The sequence below is a fragment of the Megascapheus bottae genome, chromosome 21 (genome assembly GCF_031878675.1).
Source record: "Megascapheus bottae isolate mThoBot1 chromosome 21, mThoBot2.hap1, whole genome shotgun sequence".
NCBI classification, from domain to species: domain Eukaryota; kingdom Metazoa; phylum Chordata; class Mammalia; order Rodentia; family Geomyidae; genus Megascapheus; species Megascapheus bottae.
Genome location: NC_143529.1, coordinates 35,515,669 through 35,542,046, shown reverse-complemented (window position 1 = coordinate 35,542,046; position 26,378 = coordinate 35,515,669). Strand labels below are relative to the sequence as shown.

The 26,378-nt window shown below is 44.1% G+C and overlaps 1 protein-coding gene and 1 long non-coding RNA gene across 2 annotated transcripts; both read left to right on the top strand.

The window, feature by feature from the left end:
* Positions 1-248: 248 nt before the first annotated feature.
* Positions 249-13,428, top strand: LOC150048954 (uncharacterized). The gene is made up of 4 exons (XR_016539115.1): positions 249-334; positions 10,412-10,681; positions 11,516-12,757; positions 12,909-13,428. It is a non-coding gene; the product is annotated as an uncharacterized LOC150048954 (long non-coding RNA).
* Positions 13,429-15,075: 1,647 nt separating this feature from the next.
* Positions 15,076-16,016, top strand: LOC150048953 (dnaJ homolog subfamily B member 3-like). Its single transcript, XM_090355083.1, has one exon. The coding sequence runs from the start codon at positions 15,169-15,171 to the stop codon at positions 15,892-15,894; it is 726 nt and encodes a 241-aa protein (XP_090211209.1). The 5' UTR covers positions 15,076-15,168; the 3' UTR covers positions 15,895-16,016.
* Positions 16,017-26,378: the final 10,362 nt, after the last annotated feature.

Sequence of the window (26,378 nt, the reverse complement as noted above, 5' to 3'; positions counted from 1 at the left end):
GCGTCGTTAATCGCTCACGGCCCCGCTCTCCGCAGCAGTGCAGCAGTGAAGCAGTGAAGCTCCCGGGAGCACCCCAGCCGCGCGGGTCTGTGCAGCCGCCGAGGTTCCTTCCGGCCGCGGCACCGAGTTATGACGCAAGCGGAAGCGCGCCCTTCTTCCGGAGGCAAGCCACGCCCCTCCGGGAAACCGCTGACCCGGGACTGCGCGTGCGCTCTAGCGCACAGCGTGTGTTTTCCCCCCCCCCCACCCCGCCCTCTGCCTGGTTGGGGCTTCTCCGCGCTGCCGAACCGGATACCTGCACGTCGTTTTAGCGTCGTTTGCATTCAGTCCTCCGGTAAGTACCATTGCAACTTTCCTCCTGGAAAATCTGGCCGGCTGCCCTCGGCCTGAGGACATCCAGTTCACCCTCCGGTGGGTCCCCACTGGGAGTCATGCCCCCTTGTTAGCCATATTTTATCAGGCTGCCACTGAACCTCCTGAGTGGGGACGAAGCCGGAGAGACAGTCAGCTCACAGCAAATGCAGGCGTTATCCCCCCACCCCCCGCCCCGTGTACTTCCCTTAAGGTTAGGTGGGTCAGCAGCCGGGAGTTTGGCCTCGTGGTAAAGTGCTTGCCTGGCATGCATGAAGACCCGGGTTCGATTCCTCAGTACCACATGTATAGGAAAAAGCCAGAAGTGGTGCTGAGGCTCAAGTGATGAGCGCTAGCTTTGAGGACGGTGCTCAGGCCCTGAGTTCGAGCCCCAGGATTAGCAAAAAATAAAATAAAACAAAAAGGCTTAGTGCAAGCTTTGCCTTGGGGGCTGTAGGGCTTTTTAATTGACTGGCCTATGAACTGCCAGTACTCAGATGATGCCAGAGACTAAGCATTATGGTGGTGTTAGGCAAAATACATGGATTAGGGCTCCCCTGGGGCTAACTGAATACAATGCATCTACATATTCCTCAGAGCAGGCCCTCTTGGCTCTCCCCATTAGGTCAGACATCTAATTCAAAGGATAGCTTGTCTCACATCTAGGCCTGGGAGCTGTGTGGACAGCTTCGCCCTCTCCCACCTAGGTATCAGGATGTCTGTGAGGTCAACTGCTCCCCACATCTGGCTAGGAGCCAGGATGGCTATGATGATGCAGTTATTTATTGCTCCCTGTATCTCACTAGGATCCAGGATGACACCATTTCCTCACTTCAATCTGGAGTTTCTCATAGTCAGTCTGCCTCTAACATTTGATCTTATTTCTGATAATTGATATTCTGTTGGGTCCCTGATTTTACAGTAACATACATTCCATTTTGTCAGTCACAGCTGTAAATGGTAACAGCAGGCCTCCTTATCACCAATTCGGGCATCTGCCATAAATCTTAGACCACTTAGTCCTCTGCTCTCACATCCCACATGAAACTCTGCCCTTAGCCCCTCTAGATTATAAAGGTCCTCCTGAGACACAGACAAGCGCTTTTTTGGTCCCTTTAGTGAGTGAACTAGCCTTGTCAGCCTCTCAGCTGACAATAAACCCCTTTTTCTGTTGTATATAACTGTGTGTCTGTGTGGTTTTCTGGGATGCATGGTTTCAGAATGACCTACCTGGAAAGCTGTGCTACCCCTAGATTGCAGAGTAGTTGAGGGTTTGGGATAATGAGATATCCAGGAACCCTTTAGGGAGTTTTTATCATAATTGTTAAAAACTGTATCTGTAAATAAAAAAGAAAAAAAAAAGCTCCAGTTACACTTCTCATTTTAACTTCGGCCTCAGATGTATAGATCATAAATGATTTATGACCAGTTCTGAGACAGACACTTAAATGATTAACTTGAGAAACTAAAAATTGGAACCACCATTTTGTAATCACTGACTACTAGTTCTGCTTCTGTAACCCACTTCACTGCCTTATTGCTAAGACCTTATGTTGTGCTGTGACCCTTTACCCACTTCTGCCCTAATACCAAGAAAAGCCTAGTACAAAGCAGCTCTAGAAACCACAGCTGGTAATTAAGATGTCAATATCTATAATACCAGAACAGCCCCTCCTAGAGTCTGGTAATCATTACTAAACCAGAAACCCTGAAGTTTAGCCTGCTCCCCCTAGAGTCACCATAGTGGTGTCACCAGTTCAAAATACATCAACCCTCAAACCTCACCAATAATTTGTTTCTGATCCTTTCCCGCTTGGTAGCATGCCAATCATACTGTAGAGTTGTTTTATGAATTTCCCACAGTGTGTGATGATTTGTTACAAGGTACTATGATGTGTGCTCAGCCTCCGTCTCCTCCCCCCCCAAGAAATGTATAAAAGATGCTGTACCCCTGAGCTTGGGGCCTCTCAGCATCACCGGTTGTAGTCATGTATGTGGAAGACCCGAGCTCGAGCTTGCAATAAAGACTCCCTTGCCTTTACATTGATGATGGTGTCTGATGGTCTTTTGGGACAAGGCATCCTGAACAGGAGCATAACAAGAATTAACTCTTCTCTACCCAAATGTTTAAGACAAAGGAGACTGATGCAAAAATAAAGAAAGGAATGCTAACTTATTTTTGCCAGTGCTGGGGCTTGAACTCAGGGCCTGAGCACTGTCCTTGGGCTTTCTCAAGACTAGAGCTCTACCACTTCAGCCACAGCACCACTTCCGGCTTTTCCCCAGGTTTTTGTGCATGCTAGGCAACACTCTACCACTAGTCCAAATTCCCAGTTAGAATGCTAACTTTTTGTCCAGCTTTTAGTTAACTTGCGGGGCCAAGTGAGGGGTGAGTGTTTTTTAGCAAAACCATTTCTAAGTACCTATTGCATCAGCACAGCATAAAACAAAGATATGGATAGGCCAGCTTTCTGAAAACAGGGAGCAATTACTGGCTTTCTAGCTTATTTCAGCAGAGATGTCATTGTCATGTTCAGAAAGCACTATATTTGAACTGCTGATTACTGACAAATGTAGGAATAGATTCAAGGACCTCAAAGTAGCAGTTTAGACGTTTCATTCTGCAGAAGGACTTGCTCTGAATCCCACAATGAAATGAGAGTTGCTATCTAAATCACACATGGCCCACCCTCAAAAGCAATGAAACACGATGATAGACTGAAATGTTCACTCTCTTCCCATGCTTCCTTATTGAATAAATCAAATTCCTCTAACATTTCTCTACCTTTCTTTCCTGGGCTAGTCATCACTAGCCTGGAGAATTCCAGAGCCTATCTTCATGATAAATACCCAAAAGTAACTATCAGTAGAAAGAATGTAACTCAACATAATAAAGGCTATATATGATAAACATATAGTCAACACCATACTGAATGAGATAAAATTAAAGCATTTCCTTTACAGTCAGGATTAAGAAAAAAAAAACCATCCATTTTCTCCACTCTATCCAATATAGTGATCAAATTCTTAACAAGAATAAGGCAAAAAAACATGAAATTTTAAAAATGGAAGGGACACAAGTAGGAAAGGAAGAAGTCAGATTGTTCTATTTTTAGGGGATATTTCACTGTATCTACAAGACCCTAAAAATTTTACCAAAACATACTTAGATCTGATGAATATTTTCTACAAAATCAACACATAGCTTGTCTACATACTAATTACAAACAGGCTGTGAAAGAAATCAGAAAAACAAGTTCATTTACAATACTCATGAAAATAAATATATAGAAATAAATTCAACAGAGTAAAAGACATCCATGATGAGAACCATGAAACTAAAATCAGAGAAAAGCCAGGCACAGGTGGCTCACACTTGTAATCCTAGTGACTCAGGAAGCTGAGAGTTGAGGATCCCAGTTCGAAGCCAGCTCGAGCATAAAAGTCTGTAAGACCCTTATCTCCAATTAATCACCAGAAGAGCAGAAGTGGTGCCATGGCTCAAGTGGTAGAGTGCTAGCTAGCCTTGAGCTGAATTGCTCAGGGACAGTACCTAGGCCCAGAGTTCAAGCCCCACAACTGACAAAAATAAAGTCAGGGAAGACATTAGGATGCAGAAAAGCCCGTGTTTATACGAGTGGGGGAATCTCCAGGATAGCGAAGCCCCTGCAGAGAGGAGGAGCCTGGAGGAGGGTCCATAGGACCCGGCTCCCCAGGGGCAGGGAGGGCAGTGGAAGGGTCCTGCAGGTGTCTGGGAGGTTCAGTTCATTGAGCACATTGCTATTGTCACATCTTCCTCTGGGAGAGGTAATGAGGTCCTGTCATCTGTTTTCTTTTCCTTTTGTCTTGTTTGTTCATTTATCTGTTATCTGTCCAACTCCATCACCACATGCCTCCTTCCTCCTCTCTCTAGAAATCTGGGGATCGATACTCTATATTTTCAAAGTGAATTCAAACTGGACTTCGTGCCTAACTAAAACTTTTGTTGTACTCTATAGCACTCCTGAGGCAAATTCCAATAAATGCAGCAGAGTGTGTGTGTGTGTGTGTGTGTGTGATAAAGAATAATTTTTTTTTAAAACCCTTGAGTCAAGGAGGTACACAAGTCGGGCACCTATCCTGCCCTTATCTTCTCCTTCTTAATGGGATTTTTTTTTTGCCTGTTTCTGTCTTTAAGTCCCTAAACTTTACAGTATGCTTTAAATGAAACAATGCACTTTGATTTATTCAGGAAGAAACATTTTTGAGTGCCTACATATAAGACAGAGTATTGGGCTGGCTTCAGACATGACACTGTTACTCCAAGCAGTTGCAGACTCTTAGTGTCAGGATTTTCTCTACTGTAGTCACATAAGGACTGAGCCAAGGGCTGGCCTTTGCCCACCACCTGTAGTCTGTAGAGTAGAAAGTATTGACCCAGGCTGAAGATGTATGGGGTTTTTGGTCACTGTTGTTTTTTTCATGATTTAGATTTCTTCCCTAAAACAAGCCAGAGAACAGTCCTTTAGTACATTACTTTGGACTCTCTTGGAGCTAGGTGTTTTAATTTTTCTTTGAAAGTAAGTTTTATGTCAGTGTGGATATAAGATTATGCTTCAGGGCCTGTGGTTGGAATCCCAGAGCTTCCTTTGAAGGATAGAGGGCTTAGCCTCTGAGGTAAAGTTCCAGAAACATGACCAGACTTGTTTCTACCCTGTTGTCCCTGGGCTCTGGGGTACTTGCCTCATGTAGGGTCCTTAGACCCTTTCGGGGCTGCTTTGCTCCCCTCAAGAATAAAAGCCTCTGTGATCCAGCGTTGCTATGCACCAAAATTTGATGCCTTTTAATACCTTGATGCCTGTAGCACTAGAAATGCTTTCCTATTTAAAACAAAAGTTGAAGTGGAGCTTTGTATACTATGGACACAGTTTTATATCCGCTTTGTAAAAGCTTTTGTGTAAGAATATTTTTTTGACTTCATAAAGACTTTGAATTTTTGTGCAACATAATGGTTATAAAGCACACATCCATTGGACTATGCAAACTGATTTCTAGTATAAGCACTGAGTGACTGGGTATGTGCTAGCACACACCCCTCTCAAACCTGTGCTAAATCTTGGGTTGAGGAATAGAGCTTTACTAGATACATAAGAGGAATAAAGCTAAAAATAGCATTGTGAGGAAGAAATGCTTTGGGCACCACATGTGGTGCTGCTGTCCAGCGTATAGCCCACACCCTCCAACCCCCAGGCCAGTCACTATCGCCAGCTTTCTGCTGGGCCTGATTTTGTGAGGCTCTTTGTGATATTAAAAAACAAACAAACAAACAAAAAAAAAAACCTTGAGTCGGGCAAGGTGGCTCATGCCTATAATCCTAGCTACTCAGGAGGCTGAGATCTGAGGATCAAGGTTCAAAGCCAGCCTGGCACAAAAGGGCCTAAGATTCTTATTTCCAATTAACTTCTAGAAAAGGGAAAGTGAGGCTTTGCTCAAAGGTAGGGTGGTAGCCTTGAGCTGAAGAGCTCAGGGACAGTACCCAGACCAGTTTAAGCCCCAAGACCCACAAAAGAAAAATCTTGAGAATGCATACTCATAGTAGTAAAGGGGAATAAATGAAAATTTCCTTAATGGGTGAAGAAATAGTGGTATAGATTTTGAAGAACACTTATATCTTTAATACATATATATATTGAAGCATATATTCTTAATATCTGTATATAGGAATAAATTTGGTGACTATTGTATATATTAAAGGTATATAGGTGGCATATATTTCCATTTATATCATGAAATATTCTTCAGTCCTAAAAAGAATGAAATCCTGCCATTTGTGTGTCGTAAGATTTATGAGGAGGCATCAGGAACACTGAGTGAAGTAAGTGAGTCATCAGAACACATATACCAATGATCTTGTCCATATGTATAATCCAAAAATTTGATCTCAGGTGTTAGCCGCCTCTCCCACAGCTTAGCACGCTCTTCTCCAAGACAACACTTGGCTCATTTGGTAAAGGCAGTAAATCTTCCTTCACCTTGAGATGGCACTCCTTTGGGGTAGTTACAACCACATACGGCAACAAGATCCCCTTAAAGTGACCTTCAAGTCTGGTTAGCTGCAAGACCCCTTTCTACCTTATCAGCCATAAATCCTTACCTGCCAAGATGAAGTCCCCGGCTCCTAGCCCCTTAACCCCTCCTACCCCCTCTTAGCCCCTCCTAGCCCCTGAGGTTCTGTACACCAGCAAAGAACATAGCCAGCGCTTCTTCTCTCTTGTGAGAAGGGGTCTTGTTTGGCCCTTTGCTTCCAATAAACCTTTTCTTAGTTCTTTGTGCCTGGATGTCTGTGTGGTTTTCTGGCAAAGTCTAACATCATGTAAGCTAAGAGGAGAGTGCTGGGATGTTAGTCCTTAAGTAGACTATTAAACTGTAGAAAAAGTAAATGATCTGATCATCTATTACATCTGTGAATTAGCAATAATGTGATGACAGGATTTTGGATGTACTCATGCTAAATGATAAAAATCTAAGGCATGGAATATGATAAATATCCATACCAATTTGATCATGTTAGAAATGGCTCCTAGGAATAAGGACATCACCTTGAAAGGAACTCAGCAGGGCAAGGGTTACTTCTGCAGACGAGTGCATCATCAGCCAAAACCTGGCAAGCAACCACATGGAGAAGGCAGCTGCTCCCTGTGGGCTGGTAATCCAGCAGACCCCGCCCATCTGCCAGATCGGCTGAGCCAGACTCCCAATCTGCAAGATTGAGAGGATGTAACGAAAACTCAGGACACTTATAACAGGATATCTTAATTACAGTGCAGCAAGAAGCAAGGGCCAAAGCCACCTAGACAAAGCAGGCACATTTCAAAAACGCAATCCTCAAAAGAGCAACAAAAAGGAAGCAAACTACTTTGATAGAAAAGGCACTTTTCTCACAATCATTACAAAATGTATACATGAATCAAGGAAACCATAGGTATCCCATCAATACGTATAGTTTTGTTTCAGTCAAAATGAAAAATGAGAAGAGCACACCTCTAGTTCAAGTTTGTTGCTGGTTAATTTGGCCTTGACTCACTCAGGGAAGTGATATATATTATGGTATGATCACATGTTAAATATACCATCAACGTCCAGTGCTGGTGAGAAAGCTTCTGGCAATGTGCAAACCAGCTTGGGAGAGCAGCCACAGAGATGGAGCTGACCAAGCCTCCAGGAGTCCACGTCTCCACAGTGTACCGCAGATGCCAGACCACATGCTTCACGAATCAGTGATGGTCCTCCTGGATTTCATTCTTACGCAAGACAAGTAAGAATGAAATGAGAGCCTTTGAGAATGTTTATCCTACAACAATTCTGCTGTTGTAGCTCCTTGATGTATAATTTATTATGTTTACGGAGGTACACGCCTGAGTGTGCTGAGTCTTCAGTGTCTTGGCTATGGATGTGTGCACATACAATGTAAACATGTCTATTTCAAATTTCCTGTCATAGTTGTACATTGCCTTCCTAACTGCAAAGTCTAATTCACAATAAGTAAATTTAGCAAGGAAGCATAAAACACCTAGAAAATAAAATTTACATGAATTTATTAAGAGATTCTTAGCTGTGTGAAAACAGGGAAAACATTTGCTTTGCATTGCACAATCTTTTCTTCATTATTAAATTTAGATCCACTTCACACAAAGTAGTGACTCTTCTCTCCTATACAACACCCATCAATTTTGTAGCATCAAAAACTGCACACTGTATTCCAAAGGTACAATACCTATGTAGTCTGATTATATAAAATACTTATCAAAATGAACCATGAAAACATGAGGAAAAGTGGAAACATGAAGGTTTTCTCTTTGTTGCTGGTTTTGTTTACTTTTCCTTTTGTCTTGTTTGTTCATTTATCTGTCTTTGGGACACAGAAATGGAGGGACAAAGGGTAAACAAACACAACAGTAGTCCTCACTACACGTTATGTTGAAAATGAACTGTAAAACTTGTGGGTGAGTACAGGAGGGAAAAACTTGGAGAGAGCAAGAGAAGGGGTGACATTGTTTGTGGGTAGAGCTGGTCAGATCTGGCTGAGTCAGCTAGAGGGCAGTAGAAGCTCACTTCCTGCTCATAGAGACGTAGTTCACAGGCACGTCTGCCTAGCTTGCCAGCCTTGAGCTGTCCACTCTCCCTGCACTCCCCAAGGACCAATCGGTGCCTTACATCAACTCCCTGCTAGGTGATTGGCCAAGGGAGGCTCAGGAGGTTGGGGTGCTGGGACTATATAATTCCTGATCTGCGCAACACTAAACGAGAGACTTGCTAATGCTTGTGTGTACTGTGTGCGCGTCGTTCACGCTTACCTCCTGCCAGAGAGCTTGACTCTGGCCTCGGCTTGCGCCCAGCCCTGCTCTGCTCCCCAACCCAATCAATTCCCTGACTGTCTTATGTGGCCTATTGGAAAAACAATTTTTGATTTCCTAACGTCTGAAGAATTAGCCTTAAAAGTTATCCACTACTATTTTATTTTTTTATAATTTTTATTGTAATTAATAAAAGGGTTACATGATATTTGCCAGATAGAAGGTGGATTAATTCACATACATTGATACCCTTTCACATGTCTTGGTACCCATCACCCTTCCCCCTACCCACCACCCACCCCCCAACTTGGTTTTCCCCCCTTCCCTATCAAATTTCAAATAACCAAATACAAATAAATTCAATATATCAGATAACAAAGTGAGATACTGTAACAATATGAGATACCCAAGAGACAGCAAAGGAGATGAAAGATAACATAGTACATTAAGGACAACAATCATTCCACTACTATTTTAACATTGATTATCATATGCCCCAAAACCCCATTTTAAAAATTACTCAAGAACTTCCACTGTCATGGGAATGCACTGCCCTTCCCAGAGGGAAACCCATTCCTCAGGCCGTTGTACTTTTTACAGATGCTAGCAAAATTGTGTATGGTTTTTATAATGCTGATACTAAAAAATATACGCTTCCACAACACTCCCTGTCTGTCCAGACTGCTGAATTGTTGGCCATGTTATTTTCCCTTACATCCTTTCCCACTGAACCTCTTAATATTTTTTCTGATAGCTTATATGCCGTGCAAACTGTCACTATTTTACCGGGGACTTTATTGAGGGACGATGAGCGGGATGTAACACAAGTAATGTATAAGATTCAGGCTGTACTAGACAATCGTGCCCAGCCCTGGTACATTCAACACATTAAGTCTCATACTAACCTCCCCGGACCTCTAGCTGCTGCTGGTAACAAAATTATCGACCAGGCTGTTACTCCAGTGATTTTACGTACCAATACATCCATAGACCAAGCTCGCACGTTACATGGTCACTTCCATTTACCAGCAACCACTATTAAACAGCTGTTTCCTGATTTAACACACCAACAGTGCAAACACATGGTTCACTCTTGCTCCTCCTGTGCACCGCTTCTACCCTTAAGGCCATTACAATCTATGGGAATAAATCCACGAGGACTTAGACCTAATGGCACATGGCAAATAGACATAACCCATGTTCCCCAATTTGGCAGACAAAAATACGTCCACATATGCATAGATACATTTCCAGGTTTCACAACCCTCCCTGGTGAAACGACTAGACACGCCATCAAAGCATTGTTACACGCCATTGCAATTATGGGAGTCCCTTGGACCCTTAAGACAGACAATGACCCTGCTTACACATCCAAATCGTTTCACAAATTTTGCGCCCTTGGAACATTACACACCACACAGGTATTCCATATAACCCACAAGGCCAAGCCATTGTCGAATCAAGACCCTCCTTTCAAAAGAAAATGGGGGAAATGGAGGGGCTAGGGCTCAAAGGCCCCCAAGCACAACTAAATTACTGCCTTACAGTGAAAAATTTCCTAACATTTGCACCTGCCACACGCGGGTCCCCGGCAGCCCTACATTGGGGCCTCATGAAAACACCTACTCCAGTCTCCTTGGTTAGATGGAGGGACCCCATCACAAGAAGGTGGGAGGACCCTGCTCCTCTAATGGCACAAGGGAGAGGATTTGCTTGTATCTTTCCAGACACAAGTGACAAACCTATTTGGATTCCAACTCGAGATGTCAGACCAGCAGTCACCACCCAAGAGAGAGATGCGCTGACTACATCTGACAGCCTGCGGAGAAGAAGACATAGACCCCGAGCTACGGCACCTGCCATCACCTGGGGAGATCTAAAGGGACTGGTAGAACAGGCTCCAGCCATGGCCCCAGACCCAGATCCAGGGCATAGTACTGTATTCTTCCTGATGTGTGCCATTATTACAGCCAATTCCCAATCTGCTGCAGGGCAGGGTAAGATAACACTAGTGCCCATCCCACAAATATTAATGATGGTAGGGGAAGATACCACCATTTCCCCCCAAATGCTCTCTTCTAATGGCACGGTTGGCCTCCCTTTTTCAGCAGATACTTTATGGCACTAAAAAAAAACAAACCAAAAAACATCACCTTTAAACGGGAGAAGGCGATTTCCTTTTGCTTTCAAACAAGTCAGTTAGGCAATTTGATGGCTGTACTAGCCACCTTGCCATGGTGACTCATGGGACAGAATGGTGGAACTACACGGGACCCTACCCTGTTTGCTCCAATGAGAAAAACTGCACCCATGCGACTGATATACCCTTTTGTATGCAGCTATGTCCCTGTAGGAAATTTAATTGCTTTGGCAATGTTTCAGTTGCTCTCGAAGAATTGGTAATTAGTCTTTGTGCCAACTCCTGGCAAGGCAAAAAAATTGGAAGCCTCATGTTGTCCCTATGCCCAGCCATATACAATGGGTCTAAAGAGAACCCAAAGCCTCAAAATCTAAAGACTTTTTACAAATCCTCAGGGGGATGATTGGGAGACCTAGGACCCCCCATGCCAATTGTCTGCTTGTCACATTCCTGTCTTGATTTGTCTCCCCTCATATTGGCCAACACACATCGCTGCAACCGCACGGCGTGCAACCAAGTGTCAGGGATGGTAGTGGTCAGAGCCTCGTTCTTTTTCTGCCTAGGAGACAACTCCTCTGATGTCTGCACACTTAGTTATCACTGGCAACCAAATGATACTTATTCCTTTGCAGGTTTGGTGCATGTTCCCCCATTTATTGTTTTGGCTACTAACTACTCTCAGTTTTCTCAGGTTCAACTAATTCATCCATGCTGTAAGAGAGCAATAGGATTGATCATTCCAATCGTGTCAGCAATCATCGCCTCAGTAGTTTCTGCTACTACTGCCGCCATATCATTGTCTCAGAGCGTGTCCACCGTACAACAGATAAATCAGCTCATCCCTCAGCTGCCATCCATAGAGCTACAGCACCTGCAGGTTGCCAATCATCTTAAAGGAGGCCCCCTCGTGCTCCAACAACAGATAGATTTGCTCTAAGAACAGATTACGTTTCTTCAGCTGCAACAAGGAGGACTATGCAATGCTATGACTACTTCTGTCTGCCAGCTTTCCACTTCTGTGCCCAGTATCTCTGAACTTAGTGACTATATCAAAGGCCCTTGGTCCCTCAATTACTTAAACTTTACTCAGCACTTACTCCATGATATTACCCGCCTAAATCAGACTACCATACACCTTGTTCCCGCTGCCTCCTTTTTAGAAACTGCAGCAACGGTTTTTGCCATCCTCTATAGTTATATGGGGAAGCATTGTGCTAATAGGGCTTGTTCTTTTGGGAATTGTTAAATGCCTGCACTCCCAGCAGCAACGCCTCCAACAAGGGATTACCATAATGACGGTCCTTTTAAAAGAAAAGGGGAAATTTGTGGGTAGAGCTGGTCAGATCTGGCTGAGTCAGCTAGAGGGCAGTAGAAGCTCACTTCCTGCTCGTAGATACATAGCCCACAGGCACGTCTGCCTAGCTTGCCAGCCATGAGCTGTCTATGTTCCTGCACTCCCCGAAGGACCAATCGGTACCCGCTTCAAGTGCCTTACATCAACTCCCTGCTAGGTGATTGGCTCAGGAGGTTGGGGTGCTGGGACTATACAATTCCTGATCTACGAAACAACAGACCTGCTAATGATTGTCCTCCCGGCCTATGTACTGTGTGTGCGTCGATCATGCTTACCTCCTGCCAGAGAGCTTGCCCTACATTTGTTCAAAAACAAATGTATTCTTTATAATACAAGTGTGGCCTTCTGTACATCACCTTTACAATAATAAAAAATGCAATGAAAGTAAAATAAAAACTGTACACTGTTCCCAAGAACTCCAAGCCATCTCAAATACATCCAAACAGCACAAAGCTTTCCTTTTTTCAACATACAAAGTGCACCTTATGAAGCAGCAACATGAGTGAGAATTGAGTCACTGGAGAAGTCCTTGACCAAAATTTTACAGGAATCAGAGGATGTACTTAAAATTGCCCTGAGGTGGGGGGGAGGGAAACGGGTACCAAGACATGTGAAAGGGTATCAATGTATATGAATTAATGCACCTTCTATCTGGCAAATATCATGTAACCCTTTTACTAATTACAATAATAAAAAAAGAAAAAGAAAAAAGAAAAAAAATTGCCCTGAGGGCAACCAGGAGACAGTCTTTATATTCTGTGTTATCAGAAAAGCCACATTCTTTTCTTTTCTTCTTCCTGCCAGTACCAGAGCTTTAACTCAAGACTTAACTCTACCACTTGATCAACACCTCTAGTCCAGGCTGGTTGCTGGTTGACTTGAGATAGAAACCATAGGTTTTTTTCTACCTGGGCAGGCTTTAAACCACAATCTTCCGATGATTGTTTCTTTAGTAACTAAGATTTCAGGTGTAACCAACTGCTGCCTTGCTGGTGCCTATCTGGGGCCACATTTCTGAATAAGAAAAAGTAGTGGAAGTGCCAACTCTCTGTATAAGTCATTTGAGAGATAATAGGTACAGCAGTCAAATTAAAGAAACTAAAGAAACAAAATACATATTTAATATTTTCCCCATGGTATGCTAGAGATTGGATTTTTCTTATTGGTTGATTTTAATGGTACTGAGGCTTAAATGCAGGGACTCACACTGTTTACTTGGCTTAATTGCAACTAATGTTCTAACCCTTGACATATGCCTCCAGCGTAGCAGTTTGCTGGTTAATTAAAGATGGAGTCTGGTGGATTTCTTTTGCTTTTCTGTCTTCAATATACAACTCTCCAAACCTCAGGCTCCTACGTAGCTAGTTTTACCTATGTGAGTTATGTGAACCCAGCTTTATTAATTTATTTATTTATTTATTTATTTATTTATTTATTTATTTATTGCCAGTGCTGGGCTTAAGCTCAGGGCCTGAGCACTGTCCTTGGACTTTCTCAAGGCTAGAGCTCTATCACTTGAGCCTCAGCACCACTCAGGCTTTTTTCTATATGTGGTACAGAGGAATCAAACCTGGCCTTTGAGCATGCTAGGCAAGCACCCTACCACTAGGCCAAACTCCCAGAATATGTTTTATTTTTTTTAAAGTGTTCTAGGTAGGCCAAACCACAACCTCTGTCTCCTTGTATGGGAGATACAGAAGGGCTGACCAGAACCTTGGTGTCCCTATTTGTGATATTCAGATATTTCTCACAGGGTTCACCACTGGTGAACTGAATAGGCTTAGGCAGCCTCAGACACTCAGAGCCTTCTCTAAGGCAGGCTCCCATGCTCCTGGAGGCCACCACCCCCAGGCCTGGCCCTGAGTGTTCTAGCCCATCACAGAAGCTGCACCTTGGTCCTGTCCATTAGGTCAACCTAAAGGATGAAGATGAAGGATCTCTCCTCTCCTCTCCTCTCCACCACACACTACACCTTTTGTCTGTAATAACACACTGAAGATGGGTTTGGTGTGCCAGCACTTTCTCCCCAGAATCTCACAGCATCCCTTTTCTTCTTCCCTCACTATATCCTCCATTAAGGCAGCTCTTTCCATTGTCTTTCATCCCTCAATTTTCTAATGGCACATGGATGACCTAAGTCTATACGACTTTTGCTCCTTCAAGTTACATTTAATCTGTTTTAGAAAGGGCTTGGTCTAATTTCCCTTCACACCCTCACATGTCATCTCAGTAGGAGACAGGGCATGAGTAATACAAAATCAAATCTACAGGTCCAAAAGTGAATAGCAGGGTGTAACAAGTTTCACTGGGGCACACGTCCATGTACACAGGGCACCTAGATAAGCAGTACTATGAAATGGTGCCCAACGGTCACTCTGAATTACTTTTATGGCTTTGATAAACGTAAAGTCCATGACTACTTGACAGAACTCCCTTGACACTTTACCCCAAAGGCACTCCTTGGGAAGGACTATGTTAACTGAACATGTGTGATCCCCGCATTCCAAGGCCTGGTGGCCTTTAAGCCTGCACCATCACATCTCAAGCTCCTAAGTAGCTAAAATTACTCGCATGAGCCACCACCAGCAGCAGCAGCAGCAGGGGAAGGAGAGTATTTTCTAAGACACTCAGATTCACCCTGCTATCTGTCTGTCCCTCTGTCTCCAGGTTGAACATGGACACTACTCGGGGACAACAGACACGGGACTTCCAAGTAGGCCTGGGCGGCGGGGTGGGCAGCTTGGGCAAGGCCTACCTTGGCCCCAGGCCTATGGTTACTAGGCAACGAGGCGACCCTCCCCCTCCTCCTTTGCAGCACTGCATTCTGGGCTGAGAAGCCCAGGCGGCCTCAGCCAATGAGAAGCGGTGACGTCACAAGAGCGCCGCCCCGCCTCCGCCCACAGCCTGGGCCCGCAGCCAGGCTCCCAGAAGCTGCCTTTGCCCTGCCCTGGCTCCAGGGCCGCGCCCTGCCCGCCCTCCTCTTCCCCACCATGGTGGACTACTACCAGGTGCTGGGCGTGCCCCGGCAGGCCTCCACCGACGCCATCAAGAAGGCCTACCGCAAGCTGGCGCTCAAGTGGCACCCCGACAAGAACCCGGAGAACAAGGAGGAGGCAGAGAAGAGATTCAAGCAGGTGGCCCAGGCCTACGAGGTGCTGTCGGACGCCAGGAAACGCGGCGTCTATGACCGCTATGGCGAGGCCGGAGAGGACGGCGGGGCCGCCGCGGGCCGCCCCTGCCACGACCCCTTCGAGTGCGTCTTCAGCTTCCGCGACCCCGCCGACGTCTTCAGGGAGTTCTTCGGGGGCCAGGACCCCTTCTCCTTCGACTTCTTCGGAGCCCCGCTGGAGAACATTTTCGGGGGGCACAGGACCTCCCGGAGCAGCAGAACCAGAGGCAGAGGGTCCGTGCCGCTCTTCTCCACCTTCGCCCAGTTCCCCACGTTTGGCGGTGGCTTTTCGGCCTTCGACTCGGGATTCACATCCTTTGGGCCCCTGGCTGACGGCCTTTCTTCCTTCTCCATGTCCTGTGGCAGTGGCGGGGCAGGCAACTTCAAGTCCGTGTCCACCTCCACAGAAATCGTAAATGGCAAGAAGATCACCACCAAGAGAATCGTGGAGAACGGCCAGGAGCGGGTGGAAGTGGAAGAAGACGGACGGCTCAAGTCCCTCGTAATAAATGGCCAGGAGCAGTTGCTGCGCATCGACACCAAGTGATTCCCTTTGCCTTAAAGTACAAGTTGAGGAACGACAGGACGCTTTTTCAAAGATTCCGCGTGATCTCTACTTTCACAACAGCTGTAACCCAAAATTTATTAAAAAGTTCTTGCTAAAGCTGATTAGGACTTCTTCTGGGAACCCACAAATAGGATCTCTCTTGGTCTTCAACTGGGATAGATAGATGCATGTTGCTGCGCTTTGCAGTTTCTTGCCAGTCATGTTGGGCAGGGGCTCTGACACTTGAGTCGGGTTTCTGCCTGCTCCCCTAACTGTCCTGCAGAGGATGCGGATTTCCTGGAGTTGGGGAAAATACCACCACCAGTCTGTAGTTTCCATGCATAGTTTGGTGGGCAGGGTTAGTCAGCTTACCAGGAGTCATTTACCTTTGTTTTATTAAATGGTAATGAAAGTGAAAATATTGAGGGTTCTGGTTTAAAAACATTGAAGCTGTCTTTCAGTTGTATACAAATGCTGGTATTTAAAAAGAGTGGGAAGATTGTTGAAATAAAACATTAAGTCTACCTTTTCTCAAAGGAGGTGAACCTACAAACTCTCGTTTAGAATTGTGCATTTTTGTTTTCTCTAGGTTTTGATTGCAAGAGTGAAATAAACTTCACAGGGTTTAGGTTAAATTAAGCCTGACAAGCTCCTTTCCCCAGATTGGCCAACAAGGGCCCTTTTGGTGCAAGCAAATGATAACCAGCCTGCTCCCTCTCACCTTGACATTCCGACAGTAGGCCACCTTATCTGTTCGGGCATTTGCCATCAATCTTAGCCCACCACAAAGGATTCTTTTGCTCTCACATCACACATGAAATCCTGCCCAAAGCCCCTCTAGATAAGCTTCCTAGAAATGACAGGCAGGTTTTTTTGTCCTTCCCATGATAGAAGTAGCCCTGTCAGCCCACATAAACTTCTGTGTATGTGACTGTGTCCTTGTGGGACAGTGCTGTGACTCAGATCTAGTCTTCCCTGGTGAGTTTTTTCTCCTTTGAAGAATTCGATCTGCTCTGACTTGGTAATGAACTCAGAGCCCCTGCCCCCACCGACAAGTGCTGAGATGAATTTCTCCTGACCAAGTGCTTTTCCTGGATTCAACATGGCTGATTCACCCCTCTCCAGTGGTGATTGCCAGTTCAGCTCCCAGAGCACAAGTGTTAAAAGCTCAGTGCTAAGTTCCAAGTCCAGCCCAGGAGGCCAAGACCCCTATCTGGTCCTAGGCCATAGATCCAACAATTGTGTTATGACAACCCCTCTTCTTGCTTCCCTTACATATTTGAGACCCAGCAATTGTGTGATGACAACCCCTCTTCTTGCTTCCCATACATATTTGGGACCCAGCAATTGTGGGTGGCAACCCCTCTTGCTGCTTGCTCAGTCAGTGGACCAGATGCTCATGGAAGCCCTAGTGTCCACTCCCTGAACTCACCATGGGATGGGTCCCATCTAAAATTCTTCAGGATTCTCCTGTAGGCTGGCTGTTACATAATTAGGGCTTTTAAAGCTCCTGCCTGACACTTATACAAATTGGGGTCAAACTTGACCCCAGTATTCTCTGGACAATGAATCCATGTGTGTCCAGTGGGACACTGGAACTCAGTATTTTATGAGTCATGTATAAGCACTCAGGCAAGTGAAAAGACCACCTATGTACAGCCATACACATCCTCACTCTGCCACTCTGCTTGTGCCCTTGAAAAGCTGACATGAAGGGGCGATTTCCTCCCCCCACACCAGGTTCCCTCTCAAAGCTAGCTGTCCTGGATTAAGATTTTCTTGGGATTAACTTCAACTTTGTCTTAACAGCTCTTTTTTGCTCTGGGCCCCTTCAGCATAAATTGCTCCAATCTCATAGTTCTTGTCATCTTACAGACAGCTAAAGCTGATTACTTGCTGTTCTGTACCTTTTCTATGTTTGGCAAAACTCGGTTCTCAGTTCCACTGCACCAGACCTGCCACCACCCCCAGCTGTGGAAAGGCCTTGGTGGGTACCTGTGCCGCACATCACTGTCACAGCCTCTGTGCTCCTTGGTCACTCTGGGTCATCCTCCCACCTCTGTCTCTACAGGTCATGGATATTAATACCTGCCTAAATAAAACAAAAGCCACATGGTGGTGTTTTTGTACAACCCCCACTCTTCCACCAAACTTACTTGCCTTCATTCCTCTTGGTGTTCAAAGGTTAATTTATATGCTAATATGTCTCATTACTAAAAATTATTTTAAAGGCTTATGTTCTTACGATCAATGTTTAAGCATGGAGATTCTGTTAAATTCTGCTTGTTGTTGGCTAAATCTTAAGTTTGTGTTGCTATTTTTCTAGCTTTGACTACATGGTTCTAGCTTTAAAACTGTTTTTCCCCACAGAAACTAAATATACCTTAAAACTTATGCACAAGTATGCGTGTAAACATGTGTAAAGTAATCTCAGTGCAATTCATAAAAACTCATGGTGTAAAAATTATTTGCTTTTTGTCTACAGATGTAACTAATGTAAGCCTTGTGTTGTGGAATTTTTAAGTGTACTGCTTGTGAAAAAAATATTTATTAATGGAAGCTGTAATGTGAGCCAGCCTAACTGTGGGTGGAGTAAGTTAGTTGCCTTAAGGCAGTTCTAAAGTAACCTTGCTTCACAGGTGGTAGAAAAAAAGAGGGTGATTTTAAACACCCTGCAAAAACAGCTCATACAACTTGAATACAAAGAAATGTGTCTTAGAGTTATGACATTAAAAAGCCTTGTGAAAGGAATTTATTAAAACACACACACACACTAGTACACGCACACACATCCACACACACAAAACAAAAATGGTTTCCTCTGGCCAGGGTACAGTGACTCAGGCCTCTAATCCTAGCTACTCAGGAGGCTGAGATCTGAGGATCAAGTTTCAAAGCCAACCCAGGGCACAAAGGGACCTGTGACTCATCTCCAATTAACCTCTAGACTTTGGGAAATGGGGCTTGGCTCAAGGGAAGGGTGAAGAGCTCAGGGACAGCGCCCATGCCAAGTTCAAGTCTCATGACCCTCCCCAAAAAAAGGTTTCCTCTGAATTTCAGATAGTATATCTTTAAAAAATAGAGCTTATGAGTAAAGCTGGTATGTAATTAAGTTAAATATAATTCAAATAAGGTCAAGGTTAATACGTGGATGTAAAACCAACATGTGTTTTTCTAGTGTATACTAACTATATTATACTATTAAGTTTGTCAAGGTTTTCTTTTTTCTTTTTAACCAGTCTGGGGAGCTTGAACTCAGGGTGTGGGCACTGTTCATAAGCTTCTGTTGCTCAAGGCTAACATTCTACCACTTGAGCCACAGTGCTACTTCTGACTTTTTCTGTTTATATGGTACAGAGGAATTGAACCCAGGGTTTCGTGTGTGCTAGGCAAGTACTCTACCATTAAGCTACATTTGCAGCCCAATTCATCAAGTTTTTAGTGTGTGTTTTCCAAGACACCTTAGATACAGAGCTGACAATGGTTTATTTCAATCAGTTGTATCCTGAAGTACTATATTCAATTAAGCAGTTGCTACTTAAAAACTCTAATCCCCTCCACTGAGTTTTGTTATTTCAGATCCTACCCGTTGCAGAATTTAGCCAGACCCACAGAATAATAACCCTGACAAGCATTTGCTGGTCAGTTCTTAACAAGTTACAGGTAATCTCTGCCTACTACTTCTGTTGGTCTCCTTGTTGCTTTAATTGGAAATAAAAAGGGTTTTTGTGGCAAAGCATCATTTGATCTGAGGATTGCAGTTCAAAGCCAACCCAGGCAGAAAAAACCCTCTGAGACTCCATCTCCCAGCTAATCAGTAAAGAGACAGGTTATTCTAACCTGGCATGGTTCAAGAGTATGGATCAAAGTTATAGAGCACTAGCCTTCAACAGAAGCACTCAGGGACAGTGCCCAGGCCTTGAGTTCAAACCCTGTGACTGACAGATGCCAACTGGCACAAGTCATCCCAGCAATGAGCACTTATAGCTAGTCTGGACACCAGGATAAAGCTAGTCCTGACAATGAGGAATTGTGGTGAGGTGTAAGGTGGGATGGTGTTACTTCCTAAATGGAGCCACTCTGGCTGTAAGTACTTTAGAAGTCTGAACTCACACAGTGGAACAGAACAAACAGCAGAGGCATGAGACTCAGTGCTGTCAAATGTATTCATGGCACCTGTGGAAGCAATAGTCAAAGAACCATTTGGGCCTGCTACATGATCCATAGATCAAAACTTTTGAAAAACAAGCGTTTACCCACAAGTCAGGTGACTCAGGTCAGTGAAGGTATTCTCTGAGTAGTTTGCTCAGGTGTGTTTGTGTGAAGAAGTTAGGGGGATATCAGGTGTAAGGGGATAAGGAGGAACAAAACAACCAGTTCAGAATAACCAGTTCAATGGTGCTTGTGTATGATGTAAATGGCCTCCCTAATTAGGACAGAATGAATGTTGGCTAACTAGTGAGTTAAGCAATAGCATATTGAGTGACAAAGAAAGGCCTGGCATGCCAAAGTCACTCCGAGGTCATGGACATTGAGTTGGCTTGTGTTGAACAAACATGATATATTCTTGATTGATTCTGCTATACATGAACATTTTCCCTTTAATAGAAATATAAAGCATCCTAAAAGTTTTTCAAGTCTAGTGCTGGAGGCTTATGCCTAATAAGCCTACCTACTCAAGGGGCTAAGATCTGAAGATTATGGTTCAATGTTAGCCTGGGCAGACATCTTAAAGGCAATTCCACAAAAAGACAAAACTGGAGGTATGACTCAAATGAGAAAGCAAAACTATAATCAAAAAAGCTGAGCAAGAATGTGAGGCCCTGAGTTCAAACCCCAGGGCTAAGATATGCGCAAGCACACATGTGTGCCTGCACGTGTGTGCTCACACACATACACAAACACACATTCACATGTCAACATTTCCTTTGAAATTGAATTTGTTAAAAAAAAATGCTCTCCTGTAGTACTATACGTGGCTGAATAAACAGAGTGGGGAAGACACAATTTACTCTTGCACATAAATGACATCTCCAGTCCACTGTGACAGAATCCCTTCACGGAATCACAACTACCATGCAGATTAAGGGAGGCATACAAATGTGAGACTAAGAGCCAAAAGTCACATACTTACCCTAGGAGGTGCTCTACAAACCGCTGGGAATTGTTTCAGATAACCTCATTTTGACTTGGCTCAGCTTAACTCACCCTATAGAAAATATATGGAAGAGAGCATGCTATCTTCTTTCATCTGACTATGTATTTAATTCTTGTTTGCAGAAATGGTAGAGGAATACCGCCCTTATCTTGGAAATCACTCATATGACTCTCCTTTAGCTTTTTCCTTCCTTTCTTTCTTTCTTTCTTTTTCTTTTCTTTTCTTTTCTTTTTTTTTTTTTTTGCCAGTCCTGGGCATGAGCTCAGAGCCTGAGCACTGTCCTTGGACTTTCTCAAGGCTAGAGCTGTACCACTTGAGTCTCAGCACCACTCCCACCTTTTTTTCTATGTATATGGTACCAAGGAATCAAACCACTAGGCCACTCTACCACTAGGCCAAACTCCTGCTCTCCTTTTACCTTTTTTATATGTATTTTTATTTATATTTTGTGAATCATGGGGCTTGAACTCTGGGCCTGGGTGCTGTCTCTGAGCTCTTCAGCTCAAGGCTACCACTCTACCCCTGGGCCTGGGTGCTATCCCTAAGCTCTTCAGCTCAAGGCTACCTCCATACCCTGGAACCACAGCCCCACTTCCCCTTTTCTAGTGATTAATTGAAGAGTCTCAAGGTTGTTGGTTTTTTTGTGTGTGCCAGTCCTGGGCTGGAGCTCAGGGCATGAGCACTGTCCTTGGGCTTTCTCAAGGCCAGAGCTCTACCACTGGAGCCACAGCACCACTTCTGGCTTTTTTCTATGTATGTGAGACTGAGGAATCAAACCGGGGTCTTCATGCATGCTAGGCAAGCACTTTACCACTAGGCCAAACTCCCAGCCCCTCTCAAGGTCCTTTGTGTCCCAGTAGGCTTTAACCTTGATCATCAGATCTCAGCCTCCTGAGTAGCTAGGATTACAGGCATGAACCACCATGCCAGGCTTTCCTTTACCTTTCTAATCATTTTCTCATCAGGTTTATTAGTGCATTTCATTTCCTCTTCTAATACCCATTAAACCACTTCAAGCAAGGCTCTTGGGGCTCACACCTGTATTCTTAGCTACTAAGAGGGCTCAGATCCGAGGATCATGGTTTGAAGCCAGTCCAGGTGGGAAATTTTGAGTTTATCTCCAATTAACCCCCAAAAGCCAGAAGTGGAGCTGTGGCTCAAGTTGTAGAGTGATAGTCCAAAAAGCTCAGGAACATGACCCAGGCCCTGAATTCAAGCCCCAGGACTGGCATGAAAAATAAATAAATAAATAAATAAATAAATAAATAAACAAACAAACCACTTCAAGATAGCATTACCACCAAAAGTCAAGTAGGAATGTTACTGGGAAGTAACTCATGAGGAAGTACTAAGCTTATTTTCCGTCTTTATCCCACTAGAAAGTAAGCGTTCCTAATGTGGCCTTCTTTAGCAGAAATCCTTTGGGGTTTTTTATTTTCATAAATAAAATTTGAAATATACAACATGTACCACAGAACACTGATAAAGATATGCTTAATATATGTTTGTATACGTTTGCCACTAGCTATATATGACTTGAGCACTTGAAATGTTTCTAGTGCAAGCTGAAACATGATATAAAATGAACTACACATTAGATTTCATCCATTCTTATTCAGTGTTTAAGTCTCTTGTGAGCACATCTCTGACCCTTCCCAGATAGTACTGTTTGTTAGGGTGTCCTCTCCCATCTTGGTTTGACTCTACCTTAGGTCCTTTTCCCTTTTCCTAGAAATCGGGTGACCAGGCCGGGCATGGCCACAATTGTTACCCCTACTTAGTCCCCAAACGACATGCATCTCTAGACTCCAGCTGCATCACCGAAATGCTGTCTGCCTAGGTCTGTCCAGCTGCGAGTACTTCCCACCTTCAGTGAAAATTACTCCCTCAGGCTCCCTGTCCCACCTTCAGCTTCCCTGGCACTTCAATATTAACAAGCTGCTATTCTCTATCCTGAGAGAGCTAGCCTGTCCACCCCTGCTGACAATAAAACCACTTTTGCTATATGGGACTATGTGTCCATGTGGTTTTTCTGGGCTGGTGTTTTCACAATTGAGACTTTTTTTTTCCTCCTTAGTTTCCTTTTTATTCCTACTAAAGGTCTGAAAAGCAATAGATGTCACAGCTGAATTACTCTGTTCCTGCTCAGTTTCGGGAAATCCCATCCCTAAAAGGCAGTGCCTTGACAAATGAGAAGTTTTGGGAGTTCTCACCACTATTCCTCAGTCCTGTTACTGTCCTCCTAATGCTCTCAGTGGCCTCTGCAAACAGTGACTACCCAACAGTAGAGACCTGCAGAACTTAACTCACTTAATTCAAGGCTATTAGCAGGAGAAGTAGAATTCTTTGAAAGAATGAATTTTAAAAAAATACTGTATTCAGCCTGTAACTTTGGATAAAAACAAAACTAAACAACAACAAAATACCCTACAGAGGTTGGATGCTAGTGGTTTGTGCCTATAATCCAACTCAGGAGGCTGTGACCTGAGGATCGCAGGTCAAAGCCAGCCCAGGCAGAAAAGTCCTTGAGAGACTCTTATCGCCAATTAACTACTCAAAAACCAGAAGTGGCCCTGTGGCTGAAGTGACAGAGCACTAGTCTTAAGCACCATGAGACTCAGGGACAGCACCCAAGTCCTGAGTTCAAATCCCAGGACTGATCAACAACATAAGAACCCACAGATACTGACAGGACACTGGTTTCCTGTTGATAATTTATGCTTCCTATGAAGACCACGCTGGGCACGGTGGGACCTCCATAGACACCACCAAGACACACAGCAAGAGGGGCAGCAACGCTGGAGTCCCATGGCCGTCTTCCCAGACATCCACACCAGGCTTTGCGTCGTCCCTGAGCTGGCACAGCAGCCCCAGCCCTGCCTCCACCCGAGGAGGGACACAGGGCCAACCCCACATACATAAAGGCATCTCACCTGTGGCCAAGCCTTCCTTAGGCTGCAGACAGCGCGGTTTTATGACGTCACCAAGCGGCGCCCGGGCCATCCAGTAGCTCGGGTTTATGATGTCACAAGCAGTGGCCCACAGCAGCTTGAAGAATCTCGTGGACTTCCCTGCTCGGGCTGGCTTCTGAGGAGCTAAAAAAGTGCCCCAATTCTGAGATAGTAACCATCTTGCTTTTTATATAAACTATGAGTGACCCAAAAGCGCACATAAATTAAAGAAACAGAATTGTGGTGCCATTAAGTCCCAGGAACTGACCTGTCTGTGTTAAAATTAACCAAAACTCAGGTAAATTCAAGGGATGGCATTTGTTTTCTAAGCCATAAAACTACTCTCTGAGGGGCCAGGAGTTTGGCCTAGTGGTAGAGTGCTTGCCTAGCATGCACAAAGACCTGGGTTCGATTCCTCAGTACCACATACATAGAAAAAAGCCGTAAGCGGTGCTGAAGCTCAAGTGGTAGAGCTCTAGCCTTGAGAAAGTCCAAGGACAGTGCTCACGCCCTGAGCTCAAGCCCAGGACTGGCACACACACACAAAAAAATCTACTCTCTGACAGTTGAATGGGCTATTAGTCCAGGGAGTTCCCTAATCCCTACCTTATCTCACCCCACCCCAGATGGCAGTCTCGAGGCTGCAGCTTGCAAGCTCACTAATATGGCCAAAGTTTATGATGTTAAGCAGGGTGCTACTGAATGTCCAGCAGCTTATATAGAGAGACTCATGGCAGCCTTCAAGCAATACACCCCTTATGATCCTGAGCTACAAGACAGTAGACAAGCGGTTATTTTAGCCACCAGACAGTGCCAGACATCAGGAAGAAATTGCAGTCCTTGGAAAGACTTGGCAAGAAAGGATTAAGAGAGCTAGTAGCTGTGGCAGAGAAAGTATATAACAAAAGAGAAACTGATGAGCAATGAGAAGAAAGGAAAGACAGGAGAGATAGAAGCAGGAGAGGCAAATTAAAAGGATTTTGGATGGACAGCAAAGGCAAATGGAGCAGGTGCTCCTAGCCACCATTGACAAGCCAGAGGATAAAAATAGAAGACTAAAATTAGGGAAAAACCAATGTGCTTATTGCAAGAAAGAAGGGCAATGGTCCAAACAATGCCCCAAGAATAGAAGGAAGAACTTTCAACCTTTGTCTCAAAAGTAAGTCAGGGAATAGCCTCTGCACTGGGGGCAGATTGGAAATTGCATTGTGCTTGCCCACCCCAGAGTTCAGGACAGGTAGAAAGAATGAATTGGACCCTAAAAGAGACTAACCAAATTGGCCTTAGAGAGTAGCACAGACTGGGTGTCACTTTCTCCTTTTGCTCTATTTAGAGTAAGGAATTCTCCCTATCCGTGAGGCTTTACTCCTTTTGAAATAATGTATGGACTCCCCTCACCCATTGTTCCTAGTCTCCAGACTGATCTACTACAGCTCATGCACAAGAGCATGTGGCCCCAACTCAAAGCCCTTTACGATTTTGCCTCTGTCCCTACCCCCCATTTGTTAAATTCCTTATGTAATTAAGTTGTCTTGTAACAAAAGTTTTGTTTTGAACCTGGTTCTCACCTACAAGAGTAAGATTGGCAAAACTCTTATGATACTAAAACTTCCAGAAAATGAACGGCCGATATTAATTTTGCATGCCTTAAGATCTTTTGAGTATGAATGTGTGTGTGAATGGGTGTGAGTGAACATTTTCAAGGTTAAATTGTCAGCATGCTGTATAAAATAATGGATGAATTTATACTTGAAACACAAAGGCAATTGGGTAAATCAAAGTTTAAGCTTCAAAAAAATTATTAGGTTTGAATGTTTCCAATGTCTCAAAGGATTATTGCATTGTTTTAAAGAGGAACTACTTTAAAAAAGGATCTTTCTGGGCCAGGAGTTTGGCCTAGTGGTAGAGTGCTTGCCTAGCATGCACGAAGACCAGGGTTCAATTCCTCGGTACCACATACATAGAAAAAAAAAGCTGGAAGTGGTGCTGAGGTTCAAGTGATAGAGCTCTGGCCTTGAGAAAAGTCCAAGGACAGTGCCTCAGGCCCTGAGCTCAAGCCCAGGACTGGCAAAAAAAAAAAAAAAGGATCTTTCTAAAGATTCTGAAATTTGCATTTAAAAAAATCTGGTACTGTAATGCACAGGGCTATTTACATCGTCAACATTGTGTCCTGTTTAGCACAGAGGTATTAGGGAATTAGGAATTTATTACCTTGAGTTAAAAATTGGAGATAAATATCAGAATTTGTTTATCAGTGTCAGAGGTGATGTGATTAGTGTTTCTTAAACTGCCCCCTAAAATGTATTAAATTGGGGAAAAGAGTTTTTAAAAGGAATGTTTAAAAGTCTGTCTCCTTATGATTTGGTTTCATACTA